Source organism: Gossypium raimondii, chromosome 9 (genome assembly GCF_025698545.1).
Source record: "Gossypium raimondii isolate GPD5lz chromosome 9, ASM2569854v1, whole genome shotgun sequence".
Lineage (NCBI taxonomy): Eukaryota > Viridiplantae > Streptophyta > Magnoliopsida > Malvales > Malvaceae > Gossypium > Gossypium raimondii.
In genome coordinates, this window is record NC_068573.1 from 31,611,916 (window position 1) to 31,639,109 (window position 27,194).

Sequence of the window (27,194 nt, forward strand, 5' to 3'; positions counted from 1 at the left end):
ATTGACAACTTGACTAAAGAAAACACTTAATTGATAAAACACTAATATTTTGAGAACTCAATTAAGAAGCTGCGAATGAAAAATTCAGGGACCAATTTAGAATCCAAGCAATAGTTAAGGGATCTTTGGTTGTACTAATTCGTATATTAATTATACGCCGCGACTTGACTCCTGAGTCAATTCTCAATAATCCGAAAGAACAGGGATAACCTTGTAATTTCGTAAAACCAATTTAATATATAAATCATAAAAAAGAATTTGTGTCTATTTCTTTCGTACACTGAAAAAAGAAGAAGCAGTGAGAGAGTAGCGAAGCGCCTCCCTCCGCCTCCAGGTTATTTATCTTTATTTTTTTTCCTTCAATTTTTTATATTTAAAATTTAATAGATTTAGTATTTGATTCTTGCTTTTTGATGTTCTAGCTTAGATTAAAAAATAGAAATTGAAGAAAAGGAAATAAATTGATGGAATTTTGAGCTTGTTGAAGAGGTAGGGGTTTCCGATTTAAATTTCGAGGAATTTTAAGCTCCAAGCATTTAATATCGAAACTTTTGGGATTCTTTGGCTAGTAACTGTATATTTTCTTTCATATATTGCAGTTTATTAATTTTTTGTTTTTTTTTTATCCTTGGAATTTATTTTCTAGGTTTTTTTTGGGTGAAAGATTGAACTGATTCTTTTTGTTATTATAATTAACATATTTATATTTGTAGGTTGAAGGTATAATGAAGGAGATAGTGTCGCCGGGATATCATTAGAAGATAGCGGCTGTGATCAATTTGTTGAGCACAAATTTACCTGCTCGACACAAGCCAATCACCGTAAGGTTGGTGGATGATGAATAATTTTCAGATGAAATCTTTGTATGAGATTTTGTATATATTTTATTTAAAATTTGACTCGGTTTTATTAGATTTTGGCGGTGTGTTTATATGGGGAGGATTTGTAGAACTTTACAAATTAAATATAACTAAATTCAATTTCTTTAATTTTCCAAACCATAAATTTGAATTAATTCAAAATCTTGAATTTGAAATATTTTATTTACCGAACAAAGATTTTTAAATCCATGAATTTGAAACCCTAAACTTATCTTGAAGATTTCTACTTAGAGTCTTGACATTTTGAGTTATGGCTCAGTTTGTGTTATCTGTTGTCTGCCTTTGAATAATTCTGGTATATTTGATTTTTCCTTTTTCGATCCTACTGCTTGTTACTCTCTCTCATCTCAGACTCTTCTGTCTGATTACTGTTTTAAGAAGAATTTATTTAAAAGGTTTTGGTTTAGGGGAAATAGTGGACCGTTACCTCTGCTATTATCCATTACATTGTCATTTGTGGCCACGGTCCACCGCAATTGATGTGAAATTTGTTCACACCTCTATTAAATTCGGTGGCAGACACTGCTATGCCACCGCCATTTGGAACCCTGGTAATTATAATGGGGTGTTTTCCATGTTCATTGTGCAGCATTTTTTTTTCTCATTCATGTCAACATAATGTCTTACATTGTTGTCATTTCTCTGATCAGAATAGTTGTAAAGGCTGGTTATGAAGAAATAAAGTCCTGCTCATTTTATAGGGAGTTGTCTTTTGTTGGAGGTGTCATAGTGTTAGGAGAGAGATATAGCCAGAATGTTACCTGGGGATTCCTCGCATCATTCGACATCTGATAGCGGGCCTTCTAGAAATTCTCAAGATAAGCAAGAGGAAGTCCGTCGTTGGTATTTTTCAAGAAAAGAAATAGAAGAAAATTCCCCATCAAGAATGGATGGTATTGATTTGAAGAAAGAGACATACTTGCGCAAGTCGTATTGTACATTTTTGCAGGATTTGGGCATGAGGCTGAAAGTGTAAGTTCATGGTTCACATTTGGATGCCAATGGGCTGATTTATTGTGTTGAATGTGAATATTGGGTTTCATTAGTTGCCATTCTGAACATCAAGCATCATTTATAATGGAAATAGAAAGTTAATGTTATTCGCTGCTTGTTTTATGTGTAACGCACATGCATGTCTTTCCTGTTTATTGTCAATGTATGTATTCAATTTCTTCATAAAGTTTATAGCTTCAAAAAATGGAAGTAATACTAATATTAGGTAGAAGGTTTTTAAATTTGTTTATTCAACGTTGTTATAATTCATTTTGCAAACATTGAGATGTTATTTACTGCAATTTGCTGGTTGTTTCAATGCTGGTATCTGGATTGAAAGTAGATTTTGAATTCACTATATCATAATTATAGAAATGAAATAAAGTTTTTAATGTTAGCATTTTTCTTTTAAAAATATATATCTTTATTTTACTGTCTATAGTGTACATGTTTATAGCTGCTGTTACTGATAATTTTGGGCAACATTGCCTGGTTTGGATAGGATGCCTTTGGTGAGCGATTGTTGGATCTCTATGGCTTGCTGTGATGAAACTATAGAAGAATCTAGACAAGTGGTTGTTTGGGAGTAGAGTGACGTAGGAAATGGTATTGTGCATGCATGTCGGCACTCATGCATGTGTGTGTCTGTAGTCTGTCATTCTTTCTATTATTGGCAATCTTTTGACACTCTGTGTGGTTTAACTCGTAGTAAAAGCTACTCATGCACATATACATGTAAATTGTGTGTGTGTCTATGAGTGTGAATATCTGTCATCCTTTTCCACATTATATTTCTGGGAAAGGTGTCTATATCAGTTATAAATAACTAAAGGGTGTTGTTCAAGGAGGGCTTTTTCATATTTGACTAGGTTTGATCTATAGAGAGTTAAATCAAGCCCTGACAGTGTGACATTACTTGTATTGATAATATTTGGATCTTTGTTGGCTATCATTGAATGAATTTGACTCCGTTTCTTATCTGGCAAAGGCCTCAGGTAACAATAGCTACAGCAATAATCTTTTGTCACCGCTTCTTCATTCGACAATCACATGTGAAAAATGATAGAAGGGTGAGTTGTTATTCTCATTGTCCAGTTAATCTTTCTTAAACTTTATCTAGGTAAATGTATTTACTCTTTCCTTTTAAAATTTGAAGCAATCCTCGTATTTTGGTTCCATTTCACTATGCATTTTTATTGAGTTGCATTTCTTTTGGATGGTATAATGCCGGTATGCATGCTAGAATGACTGAGGGTTAAAACCATGAAAAGTGTTATTATACTAGCTGAAGATTATTATTTTTTTGTTTTGATCATATGCTTAACTTCAGTTCCTTGCTTGGCAGACCATTGCTACTGTGTGTATGTTCCTAGCTGGGAAAGTTGAAGAGACACCTCGTCCATTAAAGGATGTTATTCTCGTTTCCTATGAGATAATACACAAAAAAGATCCTGCTGCAGCTCAGAGGATCAAACAGAAGGTGTTCTTTAACTTAATGGTGCTTTCGCCAGTTTATATGTATTCCTCGTACTGATGCTTTGACCACTTTTCCTCCGTGTCGTGTATCTTGCTCCCTGACTTGTTCAATAGTTCTTTTGCCTGTTCTTACTTGCCATTCATGATCTTTCTCATTCCATTTTCTCTCTTTCACTCATTTTCTTATTCATCGGACATATAAGACTAACCCCATATTTTCTTCTTAGAAAGCCTAATGAGCTAAATTCCCATGCACGGTTCGGTATGAGGACTTCACCTTTGAGATGTTAGGCACGTGTAATATTTGTCCAGTCTGTTGATTATTGTGTGATATATTGCCCATGAGTGTAAAATCGCAATCATGGTGTGTTTCTCTTTCCTTCTGTCTGTTCCTCTTGAACTCAAAATTCTTGCTCAGAATCAAATTTTTTCCTCCAACAGCTGTGTCCTTGGTAAAATATCTCCCTGCTACTTTTTTTTTTAATTATTGTTAAAATATAACATTTCTTTATGCCCTAGTTATTAATTTTTTGTTTTTAATTTTCTTTTGTTTGCATAATGTAGTTATTAGGCGTTGCTCATTAGCCTCGATATCTCTTGCAGGAAGTGTATGAACAACAAAAGGAGCTAATTTTAATTGGGGAGAGGGTTGTGCTTGCCACTTTGGGGTTTGACCTCAACGTTCACCATCCATATAAACCTCTTGTTGAGGCTATAAAGAAATTCAAGGTTGCTCAGAATGCTCTTGCCCAAGTCGCATGGAATTTTGTTAACGACGGGTATGTTTTCAAGCTGTGCTGCTTCAAGTTTGAAAAAATCACTTCTGTTTTTCTGACTCATTGTGAAGCGCCTTGCAGGTTGAGGACGTCACTCTGCCTCCAATTTAAGCCTCATCATATTGCAGCTGGTGCTATTTTCCTCGCTGCCAAGTTCCTCAAAGTAAAGCTTCCGTCAGATGGTGAGAAGGTCTGGTGGCAAGAATTTGACGTCACCCCACGCCAGTTGGAAGGTTGGTATCCTTTCCATAAATTTATTTTTCAATATCTTGTGGATATACTATGTTTTCTGGACTCGAGTGTGAGCGTTGGACACAGGTATGTTGTTCTTTTTTCTTCATTATCTACATGTCTGGATATGCATCGAACATGATTATTTCCAGAAAAATGAATATTGAAGTATTTGAAAGAGGTTGTTTCTCTTAAATTTAACCCATTGGATGCAAAATGGTATGTATCTGTTACTTGCAATTCATTTGGTTTGGTAGGCAGTCTGTTTATTGCCGCGTCGTGTGAAATTCCGTGGATCCTGCTGTGGACGCATAGTTATCTTCTTCTTTTTTCCCCTTGTGTGTTTAGTTGGATATCGTACTAAGTCAACCATGGTTATTTTATCTTGAAGAGGTTAGCAATCAAATGCTGGAACTTTATGAGCAAAACCGAGTACCCCCATCTCAGGGTAGTGAAGTAGAAGGAGGTGGTGTCGGTGGTGATACATCTCATCGAACACCGGCTAAACATCCATCGGGAAGTGAGGAAAAACAAGTATCTTCACGGTCAGTGGCCGACCACTCATCTGTTGACAAACATGGTATGTCAACAAGGACTGCCCAAAATCAAAATAGTGCTAATGGTGAGATGGGAGGTGTTATTACTGATCACAAGTTGGATACTGAGACCAAGGATGGTAATCAACATCATGAGCTATTACCGCATAAGGAGCACATGAGGGAAGTTTCAAATAAATCTAGGTCTGGAACGGAGCGAACCGGGGGAGAAGACCAGGAAAGAACTGGCGGAAGAAATGACACTGCAGAAACCGGTGAATGGAGAGATGAGGGAGCATCACGTAAGGGTAGCGGTGTGGTTGGGCGAAACTTGGACATTCGGGAAGGACCTGTTGGCCAGTCACCCAAAGAAGCTATTAAAATAGACAAAAATAAGTTGAAGGCTGCGCTTGAGAAAAGAAGGAAGTCGCGTGGGGAAACGATGAAGAAAAAGGATGTCATGGACGAAGACGATCTTATCGAGAGGGAACTAGAGGATGGGGTTGAATTGGCTGTGGAAGATGAGAAAATCAAGCGAGAACGACAGAACTGGTCTAGAAATGAGAATCAAGATCATGTTAAGGACCATGGGGAAATGGGAGAAGCGAACCACTACATTACAAAAGGGCAATCATCTCAGGGATTTGAAACAGAGGCTGCCGAAGAAGGAGAAATGCTGGATGATGCTTCTCCAAAAGTAAATCCCCGAAAGCGAAAAGGTGGAAGCCCACCAGAGAGGCAATCTGAAGGGAAGAAACGTCATGAGTACACATCAAGTTACAACCACGACACCGTAGAAGACGGGCCAAAAAGTGGTCGTAATAGTTATCCGGATAAAGAATATCGAAGGCATGCACACGAGAATCATTTCTGAGGCAGTATTAACAGTAAGTCCACGCATTTTGATTTATTAATGAGCGTATGATATTGGAAAACTGGTTTCTGACTGATTTTCGAACCTCGCTTTCCATGTACAAAAAATTAAATTCTGATTTTGATTGCCTACACTGGCTTTTATATCTTGACTGTAACAGAATGTTCGGAACGAGGATGCTTAGGCTTGAAGAAGAGAAAGTAAAAGAGGCAATTAATTTATTTACTTCATATGCATGGGTTAAAGTACTTTGTGAGGTCCCTATAATCCCCTCATAGAGTTAATTTTTACTTATAAAAAATGCCTTGATATTTCCTTTTTTTCAATTGCTTTTAATTTTGAACAAAAGATTTAATTTACAAAATTATAAAATGATTTTTGAATAGTAAATTTTAACTCTATTCTAATTTGATTTTATTCGATCTTTTCTAATAGTATATGTATTAAATTGATCTATTTAATAGTAGGGTAAACTATCAAAATAATTATTTTTGTTTATCTTAAGTTACATTTTAGTCACTTATGTTTGAAATGTTATGTTTTAGTCACTTATGTTATCGTGTTGTAACATTTTAGTCATTGAGCTGTTATTAACGATGTTATGGTAAGCTAACGTGCACGTTAAAATCATTTTAACTAAAAATTTTAGGTTAAATTATACAATTGGACTTCATATTTTTTGTTTTAGTAATTTAATTTTTCTGTTTTATGTTATTTCAACTTTTTTTTCTCTCTCTTCTCTTTTGTTTCTCCTTCTATTTTCCTACACTCTTCATTTCTTTTAACATATCAAATAACAAATAAATATCGAATAGGATGGTCTTAAAATACAACCTAAGCTATAATAATGTAAGCAACAAAAAGAACTCTCTAAATCTTGAAATGAAATATAATCTTAACGTGCCATGACAAAATTCACAAAAAATTGTCGATGACTTCAGTTAGGGTTTTGATATAGCAATTGATCATTTCTTGTTTAATAGCTCGTTCTCTATTAAGTTTATTCATAATGATAAGTCAATGTTTATAACCAGAACCGTTAAAAGAGCATAAAAAATAAAAATTAACTTGTCTAAAATTTAAAAATATAGGGATTAATTGTATGATTTAATTTAAAATTTTGTTTGAAATAATGACTTAACGTGCTAAGGATTTGGTGATTAAAATGTTACATCACAATAATGAAGTAGCTAAAATATAACATTTCAAACATAATTGATTAGAATATAATTTGAGGTACACAAAATAACTATTTTATAATTTACCTTTTAACAGTAAAAGGATTAATTTAATTAAGTTTTTATAATAGAGAGATCTCTTTGGTACATCATGTTTTTGTTATTTTATATATTTTTATAAAATTTAATTTAAACTTAAATTAAAAAAGAAGAAGAAAATACTCGGATAGGATAAAACTTTTTTTTGGGGTACAAAGATAGAAAACACATAAAACATTAAAATTTTCAAAATTTTGAGATTGTTATTTCAGTGAAAACTTCATATATTTTATATAACTTTTATGAATATACTTTTTACATAAACAATAGCTGTACGAGTAGACATCAAATTGCTTTCAACTCGGACTAAACCGATTCAGATAAAAAAAAAATTGAATAGTCTTTTGAGTAAATCGCTCGAAAGCGATAAAAAAAAAATTGATAATCAAGAGCTGATTTAATTTTTAAATTATTTAAACCGATAATCCAACTGTGGATCGATTCAACTATGGAATCAGTTTCCTAAACTGCTCAAAATCCTATACAACAAATAACAAACACAAAAGTTATAATGAAAATCCAAGAAAATAAAAATTCAAAATATAATCGATTTCTTTCGTGATTTTTTATTTTTGGTTAGAGAATCATTCGTAAGAGCGTTTGGTTTTGATTTTGTTGTAAGGTTGAGTGAGGAAAATAAAGATAAATATAAAAATAAAAATTTCCCTTTACATTGATTTTATTCTTCTTCATCAACCTTCTCAACAATCCCACAACTCCCAATTTTTCTTCATTTTTTTTCCCTAAAACGTTCCTACGTATATTTCTTGATCTGTTATTATTTTTGGAGCTTAAAAATCTGATCATCATCATCATCGAACGACCTCATGGCCACCACTGCAAACAAGACCATCAATGCTAAAATAGTCAGTTTCCTCTAAACCCTCCTTAAAAATTGTTATTGTCATTATCAGTAGAATTTTGTGCTTTGGGAGTCGTTTAAATGCGGAGTTACGATCTGGGTCTTTGTAAATTATGCGTCATTGCATGTTTTTTATGTGAAATTTTTATATAGATTTGCATGTTCTTGCATTTTATATTTTTAAAAATCTTTGTAGGTTTTGCTTTGATCCTCGTTTTTTTCCCCTTTTATATTTTATTGCTGATTTAATTTGTTATTTTTTTTAATATTATGTTTATTTTGTGGTGATGAGGCGTGTTTATTGTTTTATTATAATAAATGATCATTAAGAACATGGTCAAATTAGAGGCTAATAAATAAGTGTTCTGCTTAAAATTACTAAAATTAAAATCAAGTAAAATTTATTTACAGATCTTTAAAATAAAATCAAACTGGTTGAGGGGATTTCCGTGGAAGGTCGATAAACCCCTCAATAGGTCCGATACGAGGCTCGGGGTGTCTATGTTTGGTTGTCTTCTGACTTCACCAAAACCTGCGAGGAGTCCATAGAGTGGGAGCGCCAATACCAAATTTAAATATATAAGCACCATTGTTTTTCCCCTTTTAAGTTCTATGTTAGAGATGTTTTAGGAAAAGAATGAAAGCAATATTTTCTGTTTTCATAGCATGCATTATAGTTATCTATGTTACTCGGAGTCTGGTATGGATGTTGCCATATGGATAATTGGGTATGTGTTCAATACAAGTACTTTTCAACCCATTTCTGTATATATGGAGGGTCCTTGAAGGGTTATTTTCTCAAATCATGTTTGAGAATGTGTCTGTATCAAGCATGAGTATCTAAAAAAAACAGAGTTAACATAAATTGTTGAAAATGTGTTGTGTTCCTCAGGTTCTACTTGGGGATGTTGGAACTGGAAAATCTAGTCTTGTGTTGCGCTTCGTTAGGGGCCAATTTGTCGAATTTCAGGTTGGTGATGTTAAGTATTTTTGTTAGTAATTTTTATATGTGCCTACATACGTATGTATGTGTCTGTACATACGTATATACATTTAGAGGCCAACTAGTTAGTAATATATATAGCTTGACATTTATCTTATGATGTAGGAATCAACTATTGGTGCTGCATTTTTCTCCCAGACGTTGGCGGTGGATGATGCAACTGTAAAGTTCGAGATTTGGGATACGGCCGGTCAAGAGCGGTACCATAGCTTGGCACCAATGTATTACAGAGGAGCTGCGGCTGCAATTATCGTTTACGATATAACAAATCTCGTAAGTTCATTATGAGTGTCGGATTTGAATATGTTTAAATATTTTTAGTAAGGTTTTCCATTTGCTAGACTTATGTATCGGACATGAGTGTCAGATTAGGTCATTTCAACAGAAACAAAAGTTCAAAATGTGAAACTGGGAAATAAAGCATTAAAGCTTTGGGATTCCCTAAACATTCCTGCAACTTTCTTGCCATCTTGCTCGGGTTTTTGTGTGAGTGTTAGATATGAGTATACGTCTTTTTAGGAGTATATCCTTGTATCCAGGTATGTATGTCGAATATGAATATTTTAAAAAATACGAAAAAATGCCACCACATGAAAAGCTCAATTTATTCATAAAGATTTAAAATTCGAGAGTGAAATTTTGTTCTAGTTTGAAGTTTATAACAATATGTTCTTATTTTGTAGGCATCATTTGAGAGAGCTAAAAGATGGATTGAAGAACTTCAAGCACAAGGTAGACCCTTATTTTTTTTTTACGGTTTTTAGATTTAAACGTGAGTGTGAGATAAGAATATATGTTAAACATGAGTTCTTTTTTTTTGAAGTCATGTATTTGAAGGACTGTATTCTCATATCCATGTTTAGGAATGTGTCTAATACGAGTGTTTAACACAGATTCTTTAAAAAAGACGAAGAATTGAAGCAATATAAATTATTGGTGAAAACACATTTCCCGTCCCTATCAATTTTGAAATTGAGCAAATCGGTCCCTCTAAAAATTTTGGGCTATTTAATCCCTATCAATTTTAAAAGTGAGCAAATAAAGACAATTAATTATGACGTTAATTTTTTCTATCAATTGTACCTAATTTTGATTTGTATAATAACAAATTTAACCTTCAATGTTTACATATCTTGTGTAAATGTTGACAGATGTGTAAATTTTGCAGGTTAAATTTGTTAAATCAGGATCAAGCTGACAGAATGTGTAAATGTTGCAGGCTAAATTTATTAAATTAAAAATAAATTGACAAAAGGTGTAAACTTTGAGGGTTAAATTTGTTATCATATCAATAAAATACATGTACAATTGATGGAAAAACATTAACGTTATGATTAATTGTTCTTTATTGCTCACTTTTAAAATTGACAGCAGTTAATTTGCTCCAATTTCTTTTTTAAAGAGGCCGATTTACTTAATATCAAAATTAAGAAGGACCAAAGAAGTCTTTTTACCTAAATTTTTATATGTTTTATTTACTCTTTTTCTTTTCAATGTGAAGGCAATTCTGATATGGTAATGGCACTTGCTGGGAACAAAGCTGATTTACTGGATGCAAAGAATGTGGAAACGGAGGTGAGTTATCATTCTGTTACTCGGATTCGAGTGTGTGTCTTTGATACGGGGTACATTCAACTTGTTCTTAGAAACATTTTTCATGTATTCAGAGCGTCATTAGAGGAGGACCATAGCTTTCGTATCCATATTGAAAAATGCATCAGACATTTCAATTTTTCGACTAGATGTAGTCTAGTTTTCGACTGTTTTGACACTTCAAAACAACTCGTTATCTACATAGGATATGGAAAAGGATCATATAGTTCTGTGGTTCGTTTTGTTTCAAGCATGCGAATGTCCAATTGGACTTCTTATTCTCTTTGTTCTTTCAGGAAGCAAAAACTTATGCTCAAGAGAACGGCCTTTTCTTCGTGGAAACTTCTGCCAAGACTTCGTCCAACGTCAACAACATTTTCTACGAAATAGGTGATTCATTTCTCATTTATGTTACTTAGACTCGGGTGCGAGTGTCCAATACCGAAATGTTCAATAACAAAAAACGGTTTTTTCATATATTGGAAGGTTTTCGGAGGGATCATCTCTCAATATCCATATTTGAAAATGTATCCGACACGAGGTATTTGCTATACAAGTCAGAGAATTGACCCATTTTTTTTTTCATTTTCGTACAGCGAAAAGGATACCTCGAGTGCAGCCGTCACAAAATCCCGCCGGAATGGTTCTCATGGATAGATCTGCAGAGCAAACAGCAAGGGCATCTTGTTGCTCGTATTAGGCGACCCAAAGTCAAGATCGAGTATCATATATGAATATGCGTTCAACAAGGGTATGTTTAATTTTTAAAACTTTTGTTTCTTCCATATATTAAAGGCTTGTACTTCATACTAAGTTTAAATATATGGCGGACACAAGTATTTTAGAGAAGATGAAATAGTAGTGCTTATAAAATTTAGTTTCTCATTTATGTACCGATTCATTTCGGAATTGTACATGCTTAGAGGTTTTTGGGGTTGGAGAGCGGGTTTTACTTGCAAGTTCCATATATTCCTGACTTACATATTCAAATAAGAAATGCCATTTTTCCTCTTTCTATAACCAGTTTTGGTTGCTCATTTATAACTCATTTGTTCCATCTTAATTTATGGTACAAGTCCTTGTATTATAGTACAAAATGCATTTTGATTCTTGTAATTTTAAAATGAGAAAACGGGGTAAAAGTACCATCTTACTCAAAAAAATGATTAAACTAGTCTTTGTAGTTAGATTACAGAGAAAATTAATGACCGTTAAAAACTTGGCATGAGGTATATATAACTGTCATATGGTACTATCTGGTTATTCCTGTCATACACTTAGTTTTTAATTGTATAAATAGGACCGATTTAATCTTTGATATAACATATAAGAATTAATTTGTGTAATTTTTTTTTTTTGATAAAGAGAGAAATCTACAATCTGATTTTAATGTAAATGCCTTTGAGGTAGGGGTGTGCAAAATTTGGGTAAAACCACAAAAATTCGGTTAACCAACCGAATTAGGTTAATCGGTCGGTTAACCGAGTTTTTTCGGTCGGGGGTCGGTTAATTATTTTTTAATTTTTTGGTTAACGGTTAATTCGGTTCGAAACCGATCGGTTAACCGAATTTTTTCAGTTTAACCGAAAAATTAATAAATAAAATTATAATGTATAAATAGGTCACTATTCACCTAAACCCAATCCAAACCCAAGTATTCAACCCAACCCAACCAATCATAAAAATTACAAATAATTTAATAAATAAAAATAAAATTCTAAAACTAAAACTAAAGTCGGTTAATTCGGTTCATTTTTAACCAAAAATAAAAAACATATAATTTTTGGTTAATTCGGTTAACCGACCGAATTAACCGAAAAAATTTCAGTTCGGTTAACGGTTAAAAATTTTGAAAGGTCGGTTAATTCGGTTAATGTTATTTCGGGTCGGTTAACCGAATGAACACCCCTACTTCGAGGTACTTTTACTAACAAATAGATATATGTATGTTACATGTTGAAAAAACAAGCAAAATAATAATAATTTTTTGTAAGATTCATCATTTAAATGCAACCGTTGAAGTTTTTTAAGTGACCATAGATAAACTCAATTAACATTTTTTTCATAAATATCATAGGTTTAAATTCAATAACGTGAGCTATATTCAAATTTATTTTATATAAAATTGTATATATTTATATATTTAGTTCATAATTTTAATTTTAATTATTAAGAGATATATTTTTGAAATTATATTTTAATTTTTTATTTAAGCTCGAATCACATTAAACTGATAGTTTATTTTACTATTAAAAATATGAAGATTTTATATTAATTTTGATTATTAAACTTAACAAAAATATATAAAAGAATAAAAATAAAAAGTTCTAAAATTCTAATTCAATTAATATCACATAAATAATGATTTAGGTATCCAAATTACTAAGAAAAAAATTGAGGATTAGGGCTCTAATTGGTTTAAGAAAATATTTTATATTTTTAATCTTCAAAAATATTTTCTATTTTAAAATTAAAAATTTTTTTCAAAGGTTAAAGTACGTAGTCAATCTATGTATATTTAATTAAAAATTAAATCCTATTATTCATTCTATTTAAAAATATTATTGTTAATATTTTCTGTTAATTTTGTCAAATTAAAATGTTAATTAAGTTATCTTCATACGTTATTGCATATTATTGATGTAAAATAAAATGTTAAATTGATAAATTTTGATAGAAAATAGTAACAAAATAAATTATTATGATTGAACTAAGACTTTTAATCCAAAAAAAATTATTTTTAAAACATAAGGACTAAATCTTAAACTTTGTCAAAGTATAGACACTAACAACATATTTTGACACTTCCGAAAATAAAAATACAAAAAACAAACCTATTTTCTCATAATATAATCATAAAAATTCGGTATTAAAAATGGTTAAAAAGAGAGTGAGGAGATTTTTACTTTTATTTAAACTTGAATTAATATTAATTCATTATCAATTTTTCTAGTTTTGTAAAAATATTTTTAGTGAAAATAATGATTTTTTATTTTATTTTCACAAAGTCATCTTTAATTTTTCAATCAAACATATTTATTTTTTTAATATTTTCATTTTCTAAAAAAATAACACAAAACTGACCCTTTTTTTTCTTTTCTAAAATCAAACACACTCTACATATTTCTGAATTTTCCTATCTTGATAATGATATTATTATATTTTATCTATTTTTATTAATTTTATATTCATATTACTTTTCTATATTACTTTATAATAGTTTTAAATTACTACTAATTATATAAATTTTCACAAAATAGTTTCCCATGCTATATAGTTTCTTTTTAAAAAAAATTCAAATGGAAAAAGGTTTTAAGGATCTAAATGAGCAAAATAGTATAGTTCAGGGACTACATAAAATATTAAGCCTAAATAAACTATGAAAATATGAAAGTAAATTAAAATTTTAACGGAGTTAAACCCTAACGTAGGGTTTTATTAAAAGGGCAAAAAACAGGGCTCAAAATTCCATTAAAACTCCTCTCTGATATTCATCATTATCCCCAATTTTTCTACGTTGTTCTTCATTTTAACCTAAAGAATCTTGTTTGGGGATAAACCTCTTTATCAGGTAAGTAACCCCAATTAACTTCTTTTTGCCAATATTCTGCAAAATCCCCCATCTTTTTTTTGGGCAAAAAAATGATAAAACCCGCCAATATTTTCCCTTTTTCCTCTCAGAAAACCAATTTCAGTTTAGCTTTTTTGCTAAATTTTGTTTAGGGTTCATGCTGCGATGTTTATATGCAGAATCAGGAGAAAAGTCTCTAAGTTGTCTAAAATGATTGCTAATTTGGACAAGTTTGTTGTTTTCTCTCATGTTGTCTATGATAAATCCGATGTTGTTCAAAACCCATGTTCTGTTTCATTGAATGCTAGATCTTTTAGGAGTTCTAGACTTCTCTGTGAGTCCGTACAATCATCGAGTTCGGGTTTAGCGATTCAGATCTCGCGAACGGCTAAAACCGGGGCTCGAGATGTTTTATTCGAATACTTGCATTCCACTAGGGGCTTTAGTTTCATGGATGCTGAACATATAAGCAAGAACTCGCCTCATTTTTTTGAAAAATTGTTGTCCAAGTTTGATCCTGAGGAAGATGTGGTGAAATCTTTGTCTAAATTCCTTAGATACAATCCTGTTAACGAGTTTGAACCGTTCCTCGAGAGTCTTGGGTTGAGCCCTGCGGAGATAACGTCTCTCATTCCGCAGAGATTGATGTTTTTAACTGATGATAGTGTCATGCTCGAGAATTTTCGTGTCTTACGGGATTATGGGATTCCTCGTATTAAGATGGGAAACATGTACAAGGAGTCTAGGGAGATCTTCGAATATGATTACGGGATATTGGCTTCGAAACTTAAGGCTTACGAGAATTTGGGTCTCAGCAAAGCAATAGTTATAAAGCTTGTTAGTTGTTGCCCATCTCTTTTGGTCGGTGGTGTTGATGCGGAATTTGCTGCGGTTCTCGAGTGGTTTAAAGAATTAGGAATGAAGAAGGATGAGATTGGAGGGTTTGTATCGGGTAAGGGCATATATGATTGGGGTAGAATGCTCGACACACTTGATTTTCTCGATAGAGTGGGTTATACTGATGAGCAGTTACATAATTTGCTTAAAACAAATCCGGCATTGTTGTTTCAAGGTTCTGGGAAGAAGGTTTATGTACTATTTGGCCGGTTACTCAAATTAGGTCTCAAGATGAACGAGGTTTATTCCTTGTTTATGCAGAATCCGCATATCTTGTCGGTTAAGTGCACCAAAAACTTTTGTAAGGCATTGGATTTCTTGTTTGATATTGTGATGCAAACCGAAGATATTGTGCACATTGTATCTACACGCATGGAACTAATGGGTTCGTATTCTTTGAAAGGACCTAAAACGGTTTGTAGAGAGTTAAACGTTAAGAGAGATGAATTATGCCAAATTATAAAGGAGGATCCGTTGAAATGGTTTGATGTGGCTTCAAAATCGAAGATTCAAAGCAGTATCCGGGTAGCTTCGAAAGATCCAAGTACATTCCTTGAGAAAACAGCTTTCTTATCGAGATTAGGCTATTTGGAAAACTCAGACGAGATGTTGAAAGCATTGAAGCAGTTCCGAGGCAGAGGGGATCAACTTCAGGAGAGATTCGATTGTTTGGTAAATGCAGGTTTGGACAGCAACGTTGTCAAGAACCTAATCAAACAGGCTCCGATGGTGCTTAACCAGTCGAAGGACTTGCTCGAGAAGAAAATCGATTGCTTAACAAACTGGTTAGGGTACCCGCTCGAATCCGTTGTGGCATTCCCTGCATATTTATGTTACGACATGGAAAGAATTAATCAAAGGTTTTCGATGTATGCTTGGCTAAGGGAGAGAGGAGCCGCCAAGTCGATGTTGTCATTGAGCACCATACTCGCGTGTTCGGATGCTCGATTTGTCAAGTATTTCGTATTAGTCCATCCTGAAGGTCCAGCCAAATGGGATAGTCTAAAGAATTCATTGAATACAGCGTAAGTTAATTTCTTCTCATTATAGTGTATATAATATATATACACACATACATATATATGTGGTGTTCTAATAAGAGGATTCATTGAGTTTTTGTTTTAATTCTTGATTTTAAACTTAATTTATTTAATTTTCACAATAAGTCTAATGGTTCAAATGTTGGAAATTTTGTGACTTCTTCCTTTTATTGCTATATTTGATCACTTTTCAAGGTTTCCAAGTCATTTCGAGCTTGAGCAGGTTAGGGTTTAAGATATTGCGAGTAGAGGTGTCCATGGGCTGGGCCGGGTTGGGTCGGGCCCAAAAATTTCCCGCTTCCTAGGCCCGTGCCTGGGCTGAAATATGGGTATGAGATTTTGTCTAGGCCCGGCCCAGGGAAAAAATATAGAACCTCGAGCTCGGCCCATTTTTAATTAAAATTAAAATTATATTTTATTAAAATTGTATCAAATTATATATTTTTTTGTACCAGTCAACATTTTGTAAATTTTAACATTTTGCTAGTAAAATTATTAATTGTTAATTGTATTAATTGTTACTAAAATTATCAAATTATATCAAATTATTAATTATTAATTGTTACTAACATTTTGTTAGTAAAATTATTAATTGTTAATTGTATTAATTGTGTAACAAAATCTAACATTTTGTAACTTAAAACTTAAAATAAAACTAAAACTAGTATATTTTAAAAATAATATATATTTAATATATTTTTGGGTCGGGCCGGGCCGGGTTGGGTCAAAAAAATTTTGTTCGAGGCTCGGCCCATTTTATAAAGGGGCCTCATTTTTTGCCCAAACTCATATTTCGGGCTAATATTTTTACCCGAATCCTCTCATATTTCGAGCGGGTTGTCGGGTTGGGTTGGGCCGCCCAGCCCATGGATACCTCTAATTGCGAGGAAAGTGATTCACTTACATTGATATAAAACTTTAGTAGTTTTACACTCTTCCGTAACCTATCATATATGTAAATTTATTAATAATTTGTACTTATCATACATGTAAATTTTTGTATTGATATGATATTATTATATATTTAATGGGTGAATTTTTTTTATATAAATTTAGTAGTTATAAATTTTTAATTTATGCTAGACTTGGAATGCATGATTTACTTAAATGGGGCATGAAATATAACCTTAGAATTGTTAAAATATTAGTTGTGTAAAAAATTACGAAAAGGTGTAACACTAGTAAGGCTTGTTCTTCATTGCTTAAAAAAAACCCTTCTGACTCTAAAAGCATTTTTTTTAAAAAAACTCTGTAGAACAAACTGTTTTTTTGTTGAAATTTTTAATTTCAGAGTGCTTTTCAAAAGCATTTTTGAAAAATGAAAAGCTAAAAATTTTAGCTTTTTCTTTCAAAATCACTTTTGGTGATTAATTACTTTTCACCTTTCTAATAACATAATATTTTCCTTTTTTTATTGGTGTTTAATTACAAATGTGTTAAAATTATTAAATAAATATAAAAAATATTTTTAAAATACTAATTACAAATATTTAATGGTTATATTTAAATATTTAAAATATAGTTTATATATTCTAATTAAATTTTATAAATAATTAATATTTAAAATTTATATTTCATATATTAAAATATTAACAAGTTATAATAATTTTTTATATTCTTACTAAAATATAATAATATTAACTAATTTAAATATTATTTAAATGCATATTTGTTACTTGATAATAACATGTCTAAAATGGACATTTTATTTTTAAAAAATATTTTTTGACAGCAATGCTGAACACTCAAATTTTAAACTAAACTAGCCTTAAGTTTAACATTGCCAAACTAGCCTTAAGTTTTACACTAATGTAAATGGATCCTTCTATGACGTGTTCAACATTTTTGATGAAACTATAATGGACATAAGTAATGGGATACGAGCGAATTAGGATCATTCAAATACATGAAAATCCCAAGCATCTAACAACATGAGTTTAGATTGACTCGATTACGCAGAAAATTGTAGGACATCGTTTTTAGCCGTTGATGTTGTTTCAGAATGGTATGATCCTCGAAGATATTTTCGGTCATGAATATTGCTTTGGTGATCTATCATAAATAATAAAATAAAAAAGTGCTTGATGCCTTTAGACTTATTTAAAGGTCAAGTTATCCATTCAAACTTGAAAATTTGTCCGATATTTGAGAAGATTTTGATCAAAAAGTTAGATCCAACATTGCCTAAATCTATATTAAATTTATATGAGGAAAATTATATATACAATATAATGTAAATATTTAAAAATATATTGTATATATTTAAATTTTAATAAATAAAATTACTAAATTTGATATTAAATAAAAGCCTTCAGATTCCATCAAAAACTAAAAAAAGTTATTTTTTATCGTTGAACTTAGTACGGGCTTTTCAGTCTATTTTGGCATTTGAACTTGATAACTTAGTTCATTTTGTCTCCAAACTTAAAAAATAAAAATTTTACTTAGTCAGTTCAATCTATTCAATTGTTGATTTTTGTCTCAATTTTCGATTTTTACCAATTTCAAACAGTTTTCAATCAATCGATTCAATTCCTTTGTTTGGTATGTTATATCGAGCAGTTCTCAATCCTTCTAATCCAAGCCTATTCTAAAAACACTAGTCACATAATAAAATCTTTATAAAATCAAAGTCTAGGAACCAAAACAGATATAGGGAAAAATTATAAATGCCAAAACGAAACTAATTATCAAATTTAAAATAATAATAATAATAAAGTTAATAAAAATTAATAAAATTAAAAGAGTTTCAATTAATCATTTACAAATATGGATAAATTTAAATAAAATTTAGTACTCATATTAAATTTAAATAAATACGTGTGATATTAATACCATGACCAAAGATGAGCTTGATTGGATGAAAATACAAAAAAATAAAAAGATGGAAAGAAAAGTGAAAATAAAAGAAAATTGGACTATGCTTGGTTAAAAGAGAGAATTGAGAAAATATATATTATTTCAAAATTATATATTTTTCCATCTTTCCAGCTTTTTATCTTTCCTACCAAGCATAGGAAAAATTATGTTTTTCATCCTTTTAGTTTTTTACCTTTCAAGTTTTCATCCTTATAATTTTCCTTTCACTCTATCAAGCAAAGCCTACAAAAATACATTAAAAAAAAAACCATCTCTATAGACATTTTAATGGTTTGTTAAGCAATTAAAAACATTAATTTCACAAAATAAAATAAAACAAAACCCAGATTTCTTCATAATTTTTGGAGCTTATACCTACCGCCATCTTTTAAAGAAGACGACGATGATGAAGTTAAGCCGTTGCGGTTAAACTCGGCTTTGTCTTTATTAAATGCTTTCTGCACATCGTCCTTCAGCTCCCTGAAACGCGATCTCTTTAACTTTTGCTCCTCGAGGCTGCCCCGCTCGAGGTAAAACAAATCGGGAAGGTCGTCTTCCATGAACTTATCTAGCACTTCCGAGCAATGCGGGAAATAACGCCGACCCATTTCGACTGTGGAAAAACAAGCACATTGATTAAGAATCACATGATTTAAACCGAACATGGAAATGGAAGATCCACGTATAAGGGTATTTCGATCACCTGTTTTCATAAGGGCTTCCATCCTCGCAAGAAGTCGTTTCTTCTGCATTACAGGCGTCTCGTTCAAGTCAACTTGACTTAAGTTCCCGTTTGAACCTTTTGATGAGAGACCAGAAAACTCGGAGGTTCTCTCCGCATGTGCGATGTCCATGGCAAGTTTCGCTTCACTCGGGAAAAGTAACCTTGCAAATGCCACTGCAATAGACGACAATACTTAGAGCTAACCTTCTAAGAATATGGACTCGTAACGAATCAAATGAATTCTTGATGTGTAAGCCGATGATTTCAAACGAGCAAAAACTATATCTTAGACCAATTTATCAAGGGAGCATGCACAATAGCGGAGATAAAGAGCCTCGGGAGATCCCGACGTAGAGTAATACCTCGGTTCTCTAGGTATAGAAGTCGCATGTGCATATCATCAGCCATTGTATGGGAAGTAACTGAAACATCTCCGGCCATAGGATTTCTCCTCATTTCTCTCTCCAAAACATCGATGCATATCCGATCTTTATTTGTTTCCTTCCCTTGCTCCGTTTTCGCGTGATAATCCTTCGGTCTCGTCAATCTCTGGCAGATGTTAAAAGCACTTCGCCCATCCAACGTCAACTCCGAAGCAGATGCCCCTTTTGCTAAAAGTGACATTATCACCGACGGTTCTTTACGCATTGCAGCTATGTGAAGAACCGTATAACCACGAGAGTTTCGTCGATTGACATCAGCCAGACGTAGGGCAAGAATCTCAGAAACAACCTTGGGATCACAATACGCTGCGGCGTAATGGAGGGCAGTGGCATCATCCAAAGTTACATCGGACTCGGTTAAAAGCAGTTTAACAAGCTCAACATCGTCGGAGTCTAAAGCTTTTTGTATTCTCCGGATTTGTTTCTCTCTCAAAGGAACAACCACTGCCTCACCATCTTCAGCTTCAGTGGGAGGCTTGCAGCGAAGTAACCGAATGCTCTCCGCAACTTCATAAGGAAGCTCTTTCTCGATGGAGATGCTATCAAGATCCGACCTTGTCACTCTATCAACACATTGAGAAACAAGCTGACTGCATTGACAATGGAAAGCAACCACAAGGATCGGAATAATGTCTTCTACAAGAGCCTTATCCACGAAATTAAGAAGCCGTCGCTGCAAATATATACACAGATAGAAAATCAATATACATTCATTTGGCCTAATCAAGCTAAAAGTTTGCCAAAATTCATCCATGATTCTCCATTTCAGTTACTATATGAACTTAATAGCTTCCTATTAGGTTAAACATCCTCACAATGTGCATTTAGAAAGGGTTAATTGCAGCAACAGTCTCTAAACTACAACTCAAATTCTAAATTGGTCTCTAGACTCCAAAACTTTCTAATCAAGTCTCAAAGAGTCAGTATTATATTGATCAGGTCCTTCCATCGGCCTAACCATTGGTTTACACCTTAATTGCCGGTTTGGATTTGAGGAGTACTTTAAACTACATGAAGCAAATTGTAAACACGCATGCGTAACTTGGATAAAAAATATGATGACTACAATTTTAAAAAGTTTTTCTTTCTTCTAACACATTGAATCTAAGTTGTTCACTCATGTGCTTTAAATATACTCCATAACATATTTAAACTAACATCTAACACCCAAGTTAGTGACGAGGCTTACGAAAGTAGCTAGCGGATACGATATTGATACTTCAAGGACTCAATTTAAACATTTAAAGTTCAGGACCAATTGAGGGCCTGAGTTGTAGTTTAAGACATCTAGTGCAACTAACACTTTAAAAGTGCTAAATTTCAATACTTTAAAACATGATAAGTCATCATTTAAAGTAAATGGGCTAAATTAGAGGGACTAATTAGCTTTCCAACCTATAGTATAAGGACTCCTCAAGTAATTTAATCCTTTCTATTAAGAACCCACAGGCAATAATCAGTTAAAGCATTCAACATACCAAAAAAATTCACGCATCTAAACATATATTTACTGCAATTATACACAAATTTACTAAAAATGAACTAGAAAAACCCCCTTTACTGACCTGAAAAAGTGAAACCATCTCAGGTATTTGAAATATAGAAGAAGCATACATCAATTCCACAGCAAAATCGATGGCGGGTCGACAAGCATCATGTGCACAGTGTGTATCAACACAAGTGGAAACCTCCATGGGAGAAGCTTTAAGCTTCCCAGTATATAAATAGCTCAAGAAAACTTGAAAAGCTTCAAGCCCAATCTTACCATAAGGCAAGAACTCATTCATGTTATAACTGGGTTTCCCTTCTTTTTCAACACACCCATTATTATTGTTCTTTTTGTCAAAAAGCTCCTTAAAGAACTTACTTCGAACAGCTAATATGCATCTATGAACACCTACCGAAACACCTTCAACCACTACGTCGGCGTCGCTAAACGGCGGTGAATTGTCGGAAACGAGGTGTTCTAAGCTGGAACTAAGCTTGGTCAAGCTTATAACCTCGAGGGTAGCAGCAGCAGCACTGGTTTCATGAGTGATTGAACCATTTGAGAGATGAGATGATGAACTGAAGCTTAAAGATGATGATGGTTCAGATAAATTAGCCATTTAAAGATAAAAACAAAAGTAAATAAAATAAAATACTATTGATCTTTATATGAAAATTTGAAGAACCCAGATTGGATTTTTTGTTGGTATTACTATTTTGTAACGAATCACATGATTGAAAATGATTATACTAAGGGATTAAAAGATGAACTAGCTTGAATTTCCAGGACCTTTTGATCAACATGATAAGGAAAAAAAAAAGGAAAAATAATTTTTAGTTTTTGGAAAAAAGACAAGGATTTTAAAGAAAGATTACGAATCAGATCCTGGAAAAAAAAACCCAGTAATTATTTAGAGAAATTACTTTATAAATTGCAAGAAAAAGAGGAACTTGGCAGAGATCAAAGATAGAATTTGATTTTTTTTTTTTTTAATTTTGGTTGCTTTTTTTGTGGTAAATGTTAAGAGAACATGGAGGGAGAAGACTTGAGGGGAAAAGGAAGGGAGTCAATGGAGGAGGAAAAGAATAAGGTTTTGGTTAAATTTTTCTATTAGTCCCTGTGTATTTAGTTTATGTATTTTAATTCCTATTCGTTTCGATTTTTAAAATTTCAATATTGATCAAATAATATCTGTAATTATTTTATTTATTTTCAAAACCTTACATAGAAAAATAAATTATTACATAATTAATGTCAACTTGTTACGTTTACACATTTCTCACAAAAAACCATTAATGAATTTAACGAGGGACATTTTGTTAGGACTAAAATTTCAAATTTTAAAAGGTATAAAAGCTAAGAATAATCAGATTTGAGAGTATGAACTAAATTAATAACTTTACGATAGATTAATAGCAAAATTTAACTAAATGGATTTAACGCTACATATTTGAGTCACGATAGAAATTGCAAAATTCGAAAAGTATATGATTAAAAGTAATTAAATTAAAGTACACATATTACAAAGATTAATAACAGAATTTGACCCAAAGATCATTGCGTCAAATAGTTTCAAATTATGATCTAATTTTAAAATAATCTTTGAATTTCAAAATATTCTAATTAAGTCCTCAAAGTACTTGTATAGCTTGAGCGTTAAATGCTAACTCAAATACAACAAATATATTTAAAAGATATGAATCAAATTATAAACATATTTGTACCTACTGCATAAACAATTTAGATCTATTATTTCTTTTAAAAAGTAGTCCTCCTAAATTTTATTGATACTTTTTTTTGATATGTTAGATTCAAGTTGTTTATGCAATAAGTAAACACGTGTTCACAATTTAATCCACGTGTTAAAAATATTCATGTACATTCTAAATCGGCATTTAATATGTAAATTGACGGCTAGACTGAAGAAAAACCTGATTAATATAATATTGATACTTTCAGGATTTAATTAGAATGTTTTAAAGTTTAAGGATCAATTTATAATCTATATGATAGTTTAGGGACACATGATGAAATTAATCCTATTGTAGTAAATAAAAATAATTGCGATTTTCGAAAATAACTAGAAATAATAATTACGCGGAAATTTCAATATTTCGCTTTCGAAAGAGCGATGAAGTGGTGTGGATGACTTAGAAGATGACGTGGTCAATTGGAGCTGAGCCCCACTGACGTCATCCATGACGTCATCTCCATGAGGGGATAGACGCTGTTGTCAATTATCAACTGTCATCAATTTTTCTTCTTTTCTTTTTTCTTATTATATTAGAAGGAAAAAAAGTCATTTAAAATAATTTAAAACAAAATTAATTATATATTTATCATCTATGTTATTTATATATTTTTTAATTGAATTAATTACTCTTTATACATTTTTTAGAAAAAAAAATTAGGTTAGAATGTCAATTTTTGATAAAATTGATATGTCAGGTAGATTAATATCGCTTACATAACCAACACGCCATCTGACATGGTGGGATCACTTTTTGAAGAGAGAAAGTCTACAATTCTCTCTACATAATCTAAAATCATAATTTTTTTATAAAATATTTTTTAGTACTTCTATTTTTTTTTAAATTCCACGTAAAAACTTTATATAAATATTGTATTTTAAAAAAATTAGAAAAATATGGTGGTTTTTAAATTATTTAGAAAAAATTATACTAATTTTTTTCTCTCCAAAACTTAATCTCGTTTATGCATATAACACATGTACATTTTATAATATTATTATTTTTAAAAAATTTAAAGCGTGGCACATGTCATATGCATAGTGAACCCGTCATGATAATATCACTTTTTGGAGAGGAAAATATAATCTAAATAAATTTTTTAAATACAAAATTTTTATAATAATTTATAAAATGTGATGTTTGTAGTAGCCCAATTTTTGCTCGGGCTAAAAGCCCAAAAATAAACAAATAAGACCCAAAACAAAAATAAACCCACTACTCAAATTACATACCAGCCCATAAACCAAAACCCTAAGGCCCAAATGGCCCAAAATCTAAAACAATTTCAGCCAAACAAAAAGAAAAGCAAAAACCCTAGGCGCCGCATGCCTGCCCCTAGCCTCCCTCGCGTGCCTTTCGCGCCGCCGCACGTCAGCCCCCCATCCACGCGCATCTGACATCTCTGGCACCTGCAAAACCAAGACTACACGCAACAGTACAAGGATCCAAATCGCAAAACGACAAAGATAGAGATTTAGGGGTTTTAAAATTGGTTATATAAGCCGAATACGAGCACTCTAACACTTCTTCTTCCCGGATTTTACGAACAAAAAAGAGAAATAAAAAACAAAAAAAATAAAGGTGATTTTTTAGATCTGTTGTTTTTATTTGTTTTATTTTACTTCATTTATTTTTAAAAAACAAAAAGAAAATAAAGAGTAGGGGGCTTACCGGATGCCCATGACCGCCGTCCGAGGGCTGGTCTCCGTCGTCAAGACCGGATTCGGAGGGAGATGGCTGTGGGCCTCTATCTCGGACCTTATGGGGTTCGAAAGCCCGACCACCCAACCCACCTAGAACCAGGCTTTAAAAGCCTTTTGTCGCGCTTTGTTGGCTGTCGTTTTGGTGGCGGTGCGGCGGACAGACGAACGGCAGTGGGAGGCCGATCGTCAGAGGGCATGGGGAGGCATTGAGAGAGCTACTGCAGTTTTTTTTCTTGTGTGTGGGGAAGGAAATGAAAAAATAAAAAAAAGGCCGCGCTCGACCCGACCCGCCTATGGGATCCGCGCGTTTCTGTTAAATGGGAAATTTTTGCTATTGGTCCCTCCACATTATTGTTTTATTTTAATTTAATCCTTTTGCTTGTTTCTTTATTGTTTTTATTTGGCCCCGCAATTTTGCTGCATGTTCCAATTTAGTCCACAAGATAAATGTCTGCGCTTCAGACTTGGGCATATTTCCGATCGTCCTTCGCACTTTCCGTGCTTCATTTCATTCGAACCTTTTATTTGCAATTTGGCCCCAATTATTGGTCTGATTTCAATTGATCCTCGACCTTTTAAACTTCAAGTTTTTTATTTTTTATATAAATATACATATTTAAAAATCAATTTTATTTAATATTTTATTTAATGTTATTTACTTATTTATATATATATATATATTTTTTTTTAACTTGATTTTGTCATATTCATATACATGCATACATTTTATAATACACATACATTTTAATTAATACACATACTTATACATGTTTATATTCTATAATCTATATGCATTTTTTATATATCTATGTATATACATACAACTTTTATACTTTATAATTTTAAAAAATATATATGCATATATATGTTCTTATAACTTATACATATATTTTATAATTCCTAAAAATACATTTTTATGTTTTATCGTTTTAAAATATGTACATGCATACATATAGTTTTATGTAATATTGACATATATTTTATGATATACATATATACACGCTTTTTTTTTATTTTCTAAAATTGTCCACATAAATATACATATGTCTTTTCACTTTTTTTAATTTTATTCATCTCTTTATTGTTATTATTATTTATACTTATTTACGTGTTTATTATCATTTCAAAAGGATATTTTAATTCTATTCGTTTATTTATTTTTTATTAAATGATTGATTCATCTCTTATATTTATTTATTCCATTTTTGATGATTGTTTGTATTATTTATCCTTAACTCGTTATATTTGTTATTGTTTTGTCACACATGTTACCACCATGCATCAAAAGGAAATTTTTTTAAAATAAGACAATATTTCGCATTTGGAAAATTGAGAAAACGTGCCCTAATATGTTGGGTTTCGATTTCTCGTTCGACCAAATAACCAAATATCCTTTTAAACTTTCAAAATAATAAAGGCAATATTCCATATTTAGAAATTCGAGAAGCCGTGCCCTAACTTACTGGGTTTCGATTTTTCTCGCATTGAACCTAAATAACCGAATATCCTTTTAAAATTAAAATAAATGAGGTTTAAATATAAAAATAAAAGGCAAGCTTACTTTCAAAAATACAAGGTGACGTATCCTAACTTACTGGATGTGACATCTTGTTACTTCGAAATAAGGAAGCATTTCCCATTTTTTTATTCGAGTATTTTTAAAATAACACAATAAAGAGGGATCGTATTTTTTTAAAATTCTTTTCGAGTTTTTGATCTTCAACATTGAGACATTAATTAATCAACTAGGTACCAATTTTGGGCGTATCGATGGTGCTAATCCTTCCTTGTGCGTAACCGACTCCCGAACCTGTTTTTCTGAATTTCGTAGACCAAAACCGTTGTTTTAATAAAAATTAAATCGTTTATTAAAAACAACCTCTTTTCGGTGACCCGAACACACCTCATCAAAAAATATTGGTGGCGACTCCCACTTTCGTTTTCATTTTTTCAAAACCTAAGTCGACCCCGTTTTATCAAAAAAATGGTGTCAACAGCTTGACGACTCCGCTTGGGACAAGATTATAAGAGAGTCAGCCACGTGTTGATTATTTCTTGTCTTTTTGTCGAAAGTTGAAATTTTGATTTAAATTTACGATCCTCTCATTGCATTTCCTTTATTTTGAGTTATATTTTTCATCATGTTCTGTATTTTATTTTTATTTTTTGCACATTACATTGCATGACCATTGGTCACACCCTTTTAAGTGGGATT

At 32.0% G+C, this 27,194-nt stretch overlaps 4 protein-coding genes across 13 annotated transcripts; 3 read left to right on the forward strand and 1 right to left on the reverse strand.

Annotated features, from left to right (window-relative positions):
* Positions 1-266: 266 nt before the first annotated feature.
* Positions 267-5,997, forward strand: LOC105799006 (cyclin-T1-5). Of its 10 annotated transcripts, none has more exons than XM_012629310.2 (9): positions 294-334; positions 714-826; positions 1,532-1,853; positions 2,863-2,944; positions 3,220-3,354; positions 3,954-4,129; positions 4,208-4,359; positions 4,749-5,780; positions 5,928-5,997. In XM_012629310.2, exons 3-8 carry the CDS (start codon positions 1,636-1,638, stop codon positions 5,765-5,767), a joined length of 1,782 nt encoding a protein of 593 aa, XP_012484764.1. In that variant the 5' UTR covers positions 294-334; positions 714-826; positions 1,532-1,635; the 3' UTR covers positions 5,768-5,780; positions 5,928-5,997. The 10 variants fall into 10 exon arrangements, with proteins under 10 accessions (XP_052476776.1, XP_012484761.1, XP_012484764.1 ...); XM_012629308.2 differs by adding an exon at positions 423-489 and having other exon boundaries at positions 301-334; positions 4,749-5,997; XM_052620819.1 differs by adding an exon at positions 423-489 and having other exon boundaries at positions 301-334; positions 1,537-1,853; positions 4,749-5,997.
* Positions 5,998-7,300: 1,303 nt separating this feature from the next.
* LOC105799007 (ras-related protein RABF2b) lies at positions 7,301-11,522 on the forward strand. Its single transcript, XM_012629315.2, has 7 exons — positions 7,301-7,910; positions 8,799-8,876; positions 9,015-9,182; positions 9,593-9,641; positions 10,411-10,484; positions 10,799-10,892; positions 11,099-11,522. Exons 1-7 carry the CDS (start codon positions 7,872-7,874, stop codon positions 11,200-11,202), a joined length of 606 nt encoding a protein of 201 aa, XP_012484769.1. The 5' UTR covers positions 7,301-7,871; the 3' UTR covers positions 11,203-11,522.
* Positions 11,523-13,946: 2,424 nt separating this feature from the next.
* Positions 13,947-16,159, forward strand: LOC105799008 (transcription termination factor MTEF18, mitochondrial). The gene has a single exon (XM_012629317.2). It carries the CDS (start codon positions 14,239-14,241, stop codon positions 15,997-15,999), a length of 1,761 nt encoding a protein of 586 aa, XP_012484771.1. The 5' UTR covers positions 13,947-14,238; the 3' UTR covers positions 16,000-16,159.
* Positions 16,160-19,101: 2,942 nt separating this feature from the next.
* Positions 19,102-22,503, reverse strand: LOC105799009 (BTB/POZ domain and ankyrin repeat-containing protein NPR1). Its single transcript, XM_012629318.2, has 4 exons — positions 21,602-22,503; positions 19,956-20,709; positions 19,573-19,767; positions 19,102-19,482 (listed from the first exon to the last, which is right to left on the reverse strand). Exons 1-4 carry the CDS (start codon positions 22,142-22,144, stop codon positions 19,223-19,225), a joined length of 1,752 nt encoding a protein of 583 aa, XP_012484772.1. The 5' UTR covers positions 22,145-22,503; the 3' UTR covers positions 19,102-19,222.
* Positions 22,504-27,194: the final 4,691 nt, after the last annotated feature.